Source organism: Eleutherodactylus coqui, chromosome 5, assembly GCF_035609145.1.
Source record: "Eleutherodactylus coqui strain aEleCoq1 chromosome 5, aEleCoq1.hap1, whole genome shotgun sequence".
NCBI classification, from domain to species: Eukaryota; Metazoa; Chordata; class Amphibia; order Anura; family Eleutherodactylidae; genus Eleutherodactylus; species Eleutherodactylus coqui.
Window position 1 is genome coordinate 236,278,247 of NC_089841.1, and position 12,181 is coordinate 236,290,427.

General features: G+C 38.8%; 1 protein-coding gene across 4 annotated transcripts in view; it reads left to right on the forward strand.

The window, feature by feature from the left end:
• The window catches only part of BNC2 (basonuclin zinc finger protein 2), a 553,266-nt gene that overhangs the window by 266,203 nt on the left and 274,882 nt on the right, over positions 1-12,181 (forward strand). For 3 of the 4 annotated variants that reach the window (XM_066604361.1, XM_066604357.1, XM_066604358.1), the window contains one exon: positions 8,997-9,200. In XM_066604361.1, coding sequence (XP_066460458.1) covers positions 8,997-9,200 — 204 coding nt within the window. Of the gene's footprint in view, positions 1-7,804; positions 7,942-8,996; positions 9,201-12,181 lie in introns of those variants that run through there. The other variant, XM_066604359.1, reaches the window with a different exon arrangement.

The following is a 12,181-nucleotide window of genomic DNA, read 5'->3' on the forward strand; positions in this document are numbered from 1 at the left end:
TCTTCTTCTTCATTCTCCTTTCTCCTCCTTCTTCCTTCTCTTTCCTTCTCCTCGATCTGCAGCAAAAATTTCATCCTCTGCTCCATCCACAATGGAGACTGAAAAACAACAAGCCCTGTACCCTTAGCTAAGCATGTCTTTTTGAGGAGCCTATAGGGGCCCATGTAGAGTTACAACAGATATGTCTATTATAGAGGTGTTTGTTATTCCCCACCAAGCCACCTTACCACATCAATAAGTAAAAGATCAATAAAAAAGACTAAAAATTAATATTCCATACCTGGGATTCATTGACCATCTTCCTCTATTGACCAGGTATGCCAAGAACTGCCATTAGATGCAGCTACTTTGCAAAGTGTATTAGTTACATATTGAATATGGTTCCTCGAGGCAATATAGTAGTATCATTAGAACAGCTTCTTTTTTTAGATAGGGATACAAAAATGAAATGGTGAGCTCATCCCCCCCCCCTCCCCAAACAAACAAAAAAAACAAGTATACAATATGGCATGCAAAATGTAAATTATTTATATGGTAAATTATAATGTTAAGTCATCTATTTAGTAGTTCTTTATAAGTCAGTTGGTTTTTACTAATTTACAGCAATTTATTAAAGGGGTTGCTTGGTTACTATATGAAATTTTGCTGACACGTGCACGTGTTAAAATAACACATCTTCAGCGCTGCGGCCCGATGTCCTCCTGGTGTTTGTTGTAGAAAGGAGACCATGTGATCACTGCAGCCAATCCTGGGCACCATGATGCCCGAAGTTTGGAACAGTGGTGCTGTAGCCCATGATTGGCTGCAGCGATCACATGGTGTCCATTCTACAACAAACACTGGGAGGACTACAGGGCTGCAGCACTGAATCGCTGGGGCTGAAGATGGGTAAATATCACTATTTGTTTTATCACATTTGCACCTGTCCTTAAAATTTCATATAGTAACTTAAGGCTTGGTAAAATATTTGTCCTCTTCAGTGTTCACAATGATGGTATAAATATTTGTTGTATAAATGTTTTTGTTTTTTTAAAGAGACTTTCTGAAAGTTAAAAAAAAGTTCAATAATGAGCTTTATATAAGGAATATAATGTATGTATATAAAGCATTGTTTGCCCACATAATTGCTATAGAAAGCCTATGGACATTGAAGAGAGAAAACACAAGATTCATTAGGATTACTCTTTATTAATAATTATCAGCACATTGAAATTAAGTACACGTAGCCCCTTTAGGTAATTTTTTTTTCATTACATTTTTGTCCATTTTTTTTTTTTACTGTTGCCCACTTAAAACTTATGGCACATTGTTCTCTCCTGTACACCCTACCCGATCTGTTGTATCGCGGTTTGTTTGTGCGTTTGAGTCAGGATCAGCCACCATGAACTGCAAACATGTTTACATTTGGGAATCGGCTAGCTGAGAAGATTTGGAAAAAAAGTGTTCTGTATTATTTGAATATGTGATAGTCAGCAATGTCATGTCACTCAGTGTATCACGCCATCAAGACACTCGCTCGTCCATTACCCAGTACTGTCCCCAGAGCACATACAAATGTCATTTCCTGGCTTCATGCATAAAACATAAAGGAAGATGTGGATAAACATTTGTAAGATACGGAGAAGATGTTGGCAAGGACACAGCAAAATAACAATAAATGGAAAAATGATGTAACACTCACCGGCACCTTTAGATCATCAGTTTTAAAATGAGTAACTTACAAATGAAAAAACCAACTCCGTTCTTGCTAGAATTAACGCTACGGCCGTGTTAGCTTTAACAGTACAGAATTGCACATTTCTTCCACCTAATTCAGATTTATGCTAAAGCAGAATAAGTAGTGGCAATGTTCCAGCGCACCAAATAATATACTTGCTAACAAGCTTTCTAAGAAAAGGAAACCGATTTTAATAGTTTCTTCAATTTCTTAAGGTAAGAAGAATCGGCATGGAAAACTTTGTTTTTGTAGAAACCCATAAAAACACTTTGATAATTGTATGCATTAGTGCCAAGAAAGTCATCAGGAACACATCACGATACCCACGTCCACCTTCTCCTAGCACATGCTTTATTTCTTGTTCATACTATATTGAAAGTCTCCATATGCCCTCAGAATCCCTTCCGAATTAAATAAAACCGGAATGGAGAATGCTGAAGGGAACTGGCTCACAAGAAATTCACAACTTTTGGTCTACGCAAAACTCCAATGAAGACCCATGACAGCCCCAGTTGACCTACTGTGATCCTTGTTTCCTCTTTCTTCCACTTAGTCCGCTAGAGTCTAATCGAGAGAGTTTTCGTGCCAAATATGAGTCAAAAATGTTCAGGAGAAACCCATGTATCAAAAATACTACGGCTAACAATGGCATTGGTGGTCATAGAAATTAGAAGCTATCCTGGTTGAATGATATAGAGATAGCTTAATGAATGGAAACAAGGTTTAGTTGTGTTTTTTAACTTTTTATGGAGATAGAGAGGGAGGGCTCATGTCCATGGACGGGTCGGATTATGCATGCATGAGCCTGCAGTGGAATCCAACCTTGTCCACGGCAGAGGACCTGCTTACCCATCCGGGTCTTCTTTTTGCTGTTTCCTCTGGAATCCGCAGCCCGTCGACAATGTCAATTGTGATGGGGCCGCAGATCAGATGGCTTCGATTCACTTCAATGGAAACAATCCGTGTGGTAACCGCACTGAAATGGAGCATGCTGCGATTTGATTTTCGCACCCAAAGGTCCGCAAATCAACTCTGCATGCTTTAATTCAGTTGCAGACGCCCATGTTTCTCTATGGGCGGCTTGAATTGTGGATCTTCAACGCGGGTGCCCCGTGCGGATTCCGCAAATCAAATCTGCCCGTAGACATGAGCCCGGATATATAATATATGTGTGGATAAATGACGCCCCCTGTAGTTACATATCTGGTGTTGGTTTGGCTAGATGAATCATGGTTGCTGAACATGTTTTTGGCTTCCGTAAAGTTTTAGGAACAATGTGATCATGAGCGGCTACCAGACACTGGCTCCTCTCAGTTTATATTTTATTCTAATACTTTCTTTGTGATTTAATATCCATTTGATACATCTGGCGTATTCGCTCACAAAAGCAGTATTATAAAAAGCAGAGCAATAAATATGTCAAAAATGCAATGAATATTATGTTTGTTTTCTCTCTAGTGGCAGATAACAAAGTGTAGACGGGGGAATGATGAACAGAGCAGATATTACAGGGATGTCACATTCGTATAGATCCTTTGAACGGGATTGTCCTGTTGAAGTAGAATTAATGGCCTCTAATAGCAATAAGCCAGTAACCCTAGTTCACTCTAATCACAGATTATACATTAAGGTTTTATTTATGAAGAAGGAAAAGTAGAGCTTTATCAATTCTTTATTTGTGCTAATGTTCCTTACTGTTTACCGGGCGCATTCTAAGGTGCAAACCCAACACTTCAAGATGGCCCTTTAAACCTTTTCTTCCTTTTGATTTTGTAGGTCCCTTGTATTCTCATGGAAATCTTCAGACCTTTTTTCTGGAGTGAATATCTAGGTGTATTCATTTGATTCTGCATCTTGTGTCAGAGGGAAACTTCACTTGCCCATCCATATCATATCCATACTTTTTTGGTTAAGCTGATACAGTATGTTATAAAGAGGGACACTCATTTTTCAAAAACAGATACTAATTTTTTTTCCCATTTCTTATAACACTTCTTTATAGAACCAACACATTCTGCATCACTGAATAGAAATTGTCATCATTCCCTGTCAACATAGTTGATCTAATTTCATAAGAAGAAGCCTTTTAAATGGGGTGGACACAGAATGCCAAGGGCCCCTGTGTAAAGTGTGTGGCTCCACACTGAAGGGGAGGAAAATAAAAAACATGTATGTGTGTGTGTATATAACTTACTAGCCTCATGTAAAAGTTCCGGTAAGGACCTACTCGTCTGCCAACTCATGCATAACAAAAGGAAAACTCAAAACTATGCCACTAGTGTGCCTTTAGCCTAAGGCCTCATGTCCACGGGGAAAATCAGGCCCGCTACGGATTCTCCAGGGAGAATCTGCAGCGGGTCCCTCCTGCCCCGCGGACAAGAGGGCTGAAAATAAGAATAAATCAGAATAAACTTACCTCTCGCACGCTCCGGATCCTTCCTTCGATGCGGCGTCATCTTCTCTGCGTCGCGGCCGGATCTTCTTTCTTCGGCCCGGTGGATGCGCAGGATGACATCGGTGACGTGCCCCGCGCATGCGCCGTCCTGAAGCAAAATGATCTGGCCGCGACTGAGAGAAGATGATGCGGCGGCGAAGAGAAGAAACGGAGACGGTGAGTAAAATCTGATTTTTGTCTCCCGCGGATCCGGACAGCTTCCATAGGCTTCAATAGAAGCCCGCGGGAGACCTGCATGAAAATGGAGCATGGTCCAGATTTTTTCATGCTCCATTTTTTTTTAAATCACTTTTATTGACCATCCGCGGGTATTTATCTACCCCACGGGTGGTCAATGCATCCCTATGGGGTGCGGATCCGCGTGCAGGAGAAGAGTTAAAATCTGCTGCGGATTTTAATTCTTCTTTTGCCCGTGGACATGAGCCCTTACAGGCTTATGGAATAGTGTAACCTAGTTTAACCACTGATATGTTAGCCCAAACCAGACACTAAAATAATATCAGCTACCATATATATAAGGTACTAATACGATTAGCATTCATATTCTGTCCATACTGTCACTAAACAAAACCCACTATACCAAAAATTGCATTACCAATAATAACCCTATACAAGGGCCAAATACTGCCTGACCATGATCACAAATTACTATCTCATAGTTACAGAATACTGCCATACTGTTGCAGAAAAAAACTCTATACAAAAAACAATATTACTCCCATACAGTGACCATATATACTATATGGTAGATACCAGCTCTACTGGAACACTCTGCAGACTGTATAAGATTACAGTGTAGTTACCTCCAGTGATCATCCTTTCCAATTGGAGTTGTTGAATTTCCTCTTTCTTCTCCATGCGACCCAGGCCACCATAATGATTTCTGCCAGTTGCAACTTGTCTCTGCAGGCCTATTTGTCTCCTTACTTTTCCAGTATCCTTCCTAATTTTTCTACATTTCTACACAATCTCCCCATCTGCAATGCAGTAATAATGCCACACAGTAATAGTGCCCCCTGTAGAGTCCACATAGTAAGTGCTGCGTATAGTGACTCCCACACCATAAACATGTCCCTACTTGATAATCATGCCTTCTTTATGCCCCCACCCAGTAATAACACCCTCTTTTGCCCCATTCAGTAATAATTTCCCCTTTTTGCCTCATTCCGTGATATTTCCTCCTTTTGCTTCCAGTCAGTAAAAATGCTCTCTTTTGCTCTCATTCACTAATAATGTTTTCTGTTTTCAGTCTATAATAATGCCCCTTATACACCCAGTTAGTAGTACTACCCCCTTTTGGCCCGATCATATTGTGCCATATGGGACCTGTTTGTAAAAAAAAATATTTAACCTGGGACAACCCCTTTGACTTATGAGCACATTTTTGGAGTATGGGATGATACCCACCTTTTATTAGGAAGTCCCCTGAAGTTGATTTGTGGCACTGACCTTTTTTTGCCATAGTCACTATGAAACTGTACACTTTATATCTTATTCATTGGCACCTTCTTGGAGAATACGTTAGCGGTCCCAATGGAGTTTTTTATTTGTTCATTGGAATGAAAAAAATTAAATATCATCTTGCTACTTGTTAAAATTATAAGCTAGACTCATTAAACTGTATTTATAGCTCCCATGATGCTCTGTATTTAGCATCCTCTATTTGGTACCCAAAAGAGACAGCTAACACTGCATTAAATATGCCCTTAACAGGGTAAAAGGATAATTCTCTTCATTGTCATTTAGGTAATATAACATTGCCCGAATTGTCATGTGCAGTATATGGCGACTTCTTTCATTCACTCTTCCATGTGTCTTACTCCATCTATTATCACATTCCTTCTCATTTGCCAACTGATAGCGTATTGTACTGTATGAATGTAATGCTTGTCAAAATTGAAGGCACCCTGTCGGGCCGTACAACTAATGATCTTTTCTCATTGATCTTTCTTGTTTTCTTGAATTAAGTATATAGAATAGTAATAATGATAGACATTGGGTTGTTCTGATCTCTGACACAGTCTGTAAACTTCATGATAATAGATATTGGTGCAGAAGTTAGTTTTTTATAATTTTTTTTTTTTTTTGCATTAAACAAAAAAATACCATAGTTTTGGTTTTGGAAAGAAGTCTCGAGGTTTACCCCCCTTCTTCCTACCAATGACCCCTGCATTAGGAAATCACATTTGGATGTATTAAGCCGGCCTGCCTAATAACCCTTGCACAGACTCTATTGATTTTCTGAGAGGGAGTTTATGAACTAAATAAACTTGAAGTTGGTGTCTTAATAAACTGCTCCTCTCAGTCTGTCACATTTAGTTACAGTACTCCGCAGTTTAGGCGGCTGTGGAGGTGTGGGGAGAGAGGCTAATTCTGTTACAGATTGTTCACAGCAGGGTCTCCAAATTAGCCCTTTGTTTTGTAATGCCACCTTGCCTGGGCTTGCTTTGAGCACACTTCTCAGTTTTACCCTAATGAGTTGCAACACTGATAATGTGCCTGATGATCTTTCATTGATTTCACTATCACTTGCTTGTCTGGTAATTGATCCGTTGCTGAGCCTCTAGTTAATTATATCGGCTTTGACATGGCCCAGTCCTCTGGGAATCTCAAGTCTTGCAGAATAAGAGTTTTAATAAAACAGTCTATTACTGCAGCAGGTGCTCGTTACTGCGGTGTATTTGTGTGCATACACATATATATATATAATATGGGTGTGCGCGTGTCTGTCTGCATATGTGTGTATACTTATATTCATTCACAGACTAGTACTGCATGATACGGAACAGTAAAGGCGAGGAGTGGCGAGTAGTGAGGGGAGGTGTAGGAGATAGATGGAAAAAGAGACAGGGACAGAGAGAAGGAGGGGGAGTGATGCAGAGGAGAGGAGATAGGAGGAAGCCTGCTATTGACAGTGTCCTTAAGCCTCCCTCAAATAACAGCCATTAGTGGGAAGGTCAGGAGCTGAGCAGGCAGCTTGACTGAAGCATTGAGTGCCACTTCAGAAATCAAGAGGCTAGCAAATTTTAGAGGGAGTTTAAATGGCTAATATCTGGCTGTGAAAGCACAGCCACTGTTGGCACAATCGACTTAGAGTTTTCTCCCCTTTTCCTATTAACCAGCTATATATATATATATATATATATATATATATATATATATATATATATATATATATATATATATATATATATATAGTAATTATTTACATCTGGGCTTCATAGTGCAATCAGAATGTGTTTGTGTCACTGTATCATAATATTGATACTTTGTTTGTTTACTAATACTTTGTTTGGTTTTGCCTATAGTGTGTGATTTGTATATTGTTTGTGCCAAGTCTTCTCCTTGCCTACGTATGTGTTCCCTAATGGTGGTGAACTAGAGGAAAGTTTAACAGAAAAGCTTTCAAGAGCTGTGGGATGGGGAGAGCGAGGAACATTTGTGTCAACACAGTGTAGCTTTTCTCATCTCTCCTCATTGTGTACTAATGACACTCAGCAGTCACACAAGCTCTTTGCTGCTGTCTTTGTTTGTTTTACCGACTGTAGATGCTTGCTTTATTGTTATGTCCAAGATAGGGGGGAAAATGCTACTTTTCTGTCCATTTGTCCTACTGCCTGTCTGTGTGTTTTATTAGGAGAAAAATCTACTTTGACTCTATTTTTTTATTTTTTTTTAGGGAACTTTTTTTTTCTTTAAAGAAGATGCCTGTGCTTCTCCAGGGCTGTTGTTTAACACTACGATGTCTGGGGCACTGACAAGGTTAAAGGTATCACGGGGGTCAGAGTTTAACCCCTCTGTGCCACTAATTTGCATTTTCACAATTCATTTCTTTTAGCGTCATGTTTATGCTATAGTTTTGCTTCAACTTTGATCGCCTTGACGCAGATTATCATCGCTGTAGATTTTGGATTCGTGAATTTATCTGTTTTGATTGGGTGTTTTAAGTCTTGACGAAAGTGTGAAATTTAATTAAATGCATGACGCTCTACCGAAAAAAAATCCGGCGCTGGTTTTTATTGTTTATTATTTAGTCTGCAGATAAATCTTTTGTATTGACAACTTGGCGCTCGGTAAATCAGTAGAATATTTTCTGCATTGTTTATTGGCAAGTTGCTAGATTTTATTTTTTTTTTATACTCATTTTGTACAGCAGGAGTTGAAAGGAATAATAAAAGAAAACAGTGAAGTACAAAGAGTAGTGTGGCACTGACAAGTGTCAGATGTGGCATTCTTAAGTTGACAGATTATTGAAGAAAAGCAGGAGATAAAACAAGAAAGGCTGTAAGAAAGGGCCAGAGCCCTTTCCCTCCCAACTGCCTGTGATCAGTGACTGTGTGTGCGCCTGTCTGTGTGTATAAGGGTATCTGTAGGCTGAGAGAGGTTAGTGCAGGATGTCATTTGGTGCCTGACAGTGGAACAGTGCAGTTGACTCTGTGCTCCTCTAACCGGTGACATCCTTAAAGCTGTTCCTTGGTCGGAGGCAGTTTTTTTCCCCCTCCTTTAGTGCTACATGCACACCTGACAAGCAGCTGTTAGACTGAGCAAAAAGGAGCCTTGGGGAGTCACAATCCATGCATAAATGATAGGGGTATCTGTGAGGAAGGTGCAAAATAAGCTTTTGCATCTCTCACCCCCCCACCACCATCAGCAGCACATCCCTCCTTGCTACTTCACCTCCCACCCACCCCCTTCCTCATCCTCTCCTACCCTTTTTTTACTCTCTTTCCCTAAATGAAATGCAGCCTACATGCAGCTCTGTAACTACTCCACACTTGTGCTACTGAATGCCAAGAGGCTCAAAAATCCACCTTCACTTTTCAGTCAGAAGAAACAGAAGTGGATGTGAGAGAAAGAGACATACAGCGAGACAGACAGCGAGACAGGAGGGCGAGAGACCGGGCATTCAGAGACTCTTGCCCTGACAACTCCATGCAGTTCGGTACGAGGACACCGGCAAGCGAGCCTGGGTACATGGGGGCATGGCAGAACTGTGATGCCAATCTTCTCTTCAGAATGTCCCAACAGGTGAGTGCCTCCTTTTTTGTTACTTGCTTGCAAAACAATGGAAATTTTAGAATTATGGATGATAAGATACTTAGGATTTCTTTACCTTATGCATTCATACTTAGGGATTTCTCTTACTTTTCAGTTAAGATCTGATGTGGGACCTTGGTGTTTTTTTTCTGTTACTAGTTGACCTGTGTCTCTTCTTCGTAGATTCCTTTCTTACAACCAACACAGGGCTTACTTATGAATGAAATGCTACCTGAAAAAGCAGTTCCTTACTAGTTGTATCTTTTATAGACTTGTAGAGAAAGGGGGAAGTGAAAAACCAAATGAAATTTAGATGCAATGCAAAACAATTAGCCCGTAGCATCCTTTTCTGCGAAAGTAATCAAAAGTGGAATTAAAACCACATCCACTCTTTCCTTCTTCCTTTCACTGATTTCGCAGTGATAGAAATTTGAGGGGCCCCTCTTCTAGGATCTTAATTGACTTCATGTGGTTGAACACAGCTTCCCCCAGTCCTCAGATGAGCTGAACTGCTGTGTTGTTTAAACTGCTCAAGGCTCAGAGCGGATGGTTGATGCTCAAGCAGTTAAGCTTCTCGCTTAATATTTCTTTTTCACTTTTTTTTTCTTTTTGATTGCTTCTTTCTTCCTTTACGTCTTCTCTTCATCTTATTGTTTCCATCTCCTTTTTTTTCCTTTTAACCCCTTTCCAGCCATAGTCTTCTACATTCTTCAGCGCATATACATAATCACTTTTTCTCCCCCTGTTTCTCTCACTCACACTGCAAGGCCGTGTCTTGGCGTCCTCCCCAGAGCCTTTCCTGCACTGGGGGCCGCCTTAAAGGCATCTTGGTATGCTGCTATTGACGGGAAAGCTGAAATGTTATTGCGAGGCCAGTAACAACTGATAATTAATCACACAAGCCGGTGTCTCTGTACCATGCACATGTTGATACGCAGGCTGTATCTAAGTGTGGGCTTAAACATATAAAGTTAACTTTATGACACATGCAAGAAGTAGACTAGGTTATAGACGAATATTTGCTTTTCTTAGTAGAAACACACAGACGTCCTTACAATTTTTTTTTTTCATACCAATAAACATTTTACTGTCCTGGGAAAGCTTTAAAAATTTTTTTTTTTACATTATCTGATACTTCATAATTTGAAATACATGTAAATGGTTAATCCTTATCATGTAAAAAAAATGTAAATGGGGAGATCTTTTTTTGTAAACTTTTTTTATGATAAAAGATTTCAGATATCGTTTTTTTTAAATTGTAATAGATGAGATAAAATCGACAGAGGGCAAAGAGTATTAACCCTTTAAAAAAATGTAGGTCCTAAAGACTCAGTGACTGGCTAACGCACTTTATATTAACAAGGCATATTTTGGTATCTCCTGTAGAGGGACCCTGATTACTACTGATAATACAGTAAGCTGATATGAATCTCTAATGAACACGAACCTGGACAGAGAGAGCAATTCTTAAATATGTCCACAAAACTTGAAGGTAATGCATAACGATGCTGAACAAACCCATTCCAACAGCACTATACCCATATCTGTGAAAATTCCTTTGCACACATATAGACATGCGTTATTACACTCATATACTGAATATATAGGTATTCTACCTGTACAGCTGTTTTTATGTGCTTTTTCTTTTTAGAAACCAGTCCTGTATGTTGCTTGGAACATTTTCTAGAGGGAAATATTTTGTCAGTATATCAAGGAGGACTAAATAATCCCCAAATCAAGCTTTTAAGGCATGTAACGAATATTATAAGTTACAAAGGATTATATAGTAGGTCTTATAGGTTGGGCTAGTACGTCTAAAATGTAGTTAATTAATTGAATCCATGTAGAACTCGATAAATGATAAGTGACAATTGAGTAAATGGTCAGTCTTTAGAATTCCTCAGTTGGAAATGATAAAAAAATAAAATAAAATAAAAAGAGTTAAAGAAAAGAAGCAATATCAATAATGCTAAAAAACATCTGGGGGAAACGAAAAGAAAATAGGGATTGTGGTGGGATGAGAGGATCAGAAGTCTTCTTTAATTTGTTCCGGTCTTGGAGATTAAAAAGCTGAGAGAATTGGGACAACTTTTATTATGGGTTTAATAGTTTGCTACTTGTATTTTGGCAGTGTACAAAGATTATGTGAACTAATGCTAGACACGTGTAGAAGCAATTTCTTTTTGTTGTTTTTTCATTAACGAAACACTAGAAGAAAAAACAACCTTTTAGCAATACAGACACAGATGTAATGATTTTTTAAGCTACATTGAAAATGAAGCAGTTTCAGAAATATTAATTATTTCGTATTTATGGATCTAGTTTTAAAAGATTTTTTATTTTGTTTGACCTACATTTTTTTAAAAACGCACATTTTTGTTTGTGCTGTCAACCTGTTTGAATAAAGGCGAACTTATGGAACCTCGAATACTTATCGACATTCATCAGGTGTATCCTCCAGAATTCACATCAGCTATAGCAGATGAATTGGCTGCAAAGGAATTTACAGATTAGCTTGATTCATCGTCAAGGAAATAAATATCCTACGTAATTCAAAGCTTCCATCTGGCAATATCAAAAAAATGGAGTGAAAATTTGCAGATTTACTTCAGGTGCCTGTGTGATTCAGCATCATTCGTAAATGAAGCTTTACCCTTAAAATTGTGCGAAATTAAGTTTCAAACTCATGGAAGTAGTGATGTAGAAAATATGTAACAGCCAAGTCAAAAATGTGCAAAAATGTTTTAAATACAGACACCAAATTAACATCTGATTCTCTTTTATTACTCTCCTGCGTTATAACTTGAAGTATTTTCTCTCTATATTGGTAGCATGAACTTCAAACCCAAGCTATTAATCGTTAGGATCTTATCATAAAATTGAAGTCGAATGTGGGTTTTTTTTGTTTGTTTTTTTGACCTAGTGTAGACTATAAATCAATAGCAAAATTATTTGGGCCTCTCTGTTTTCTA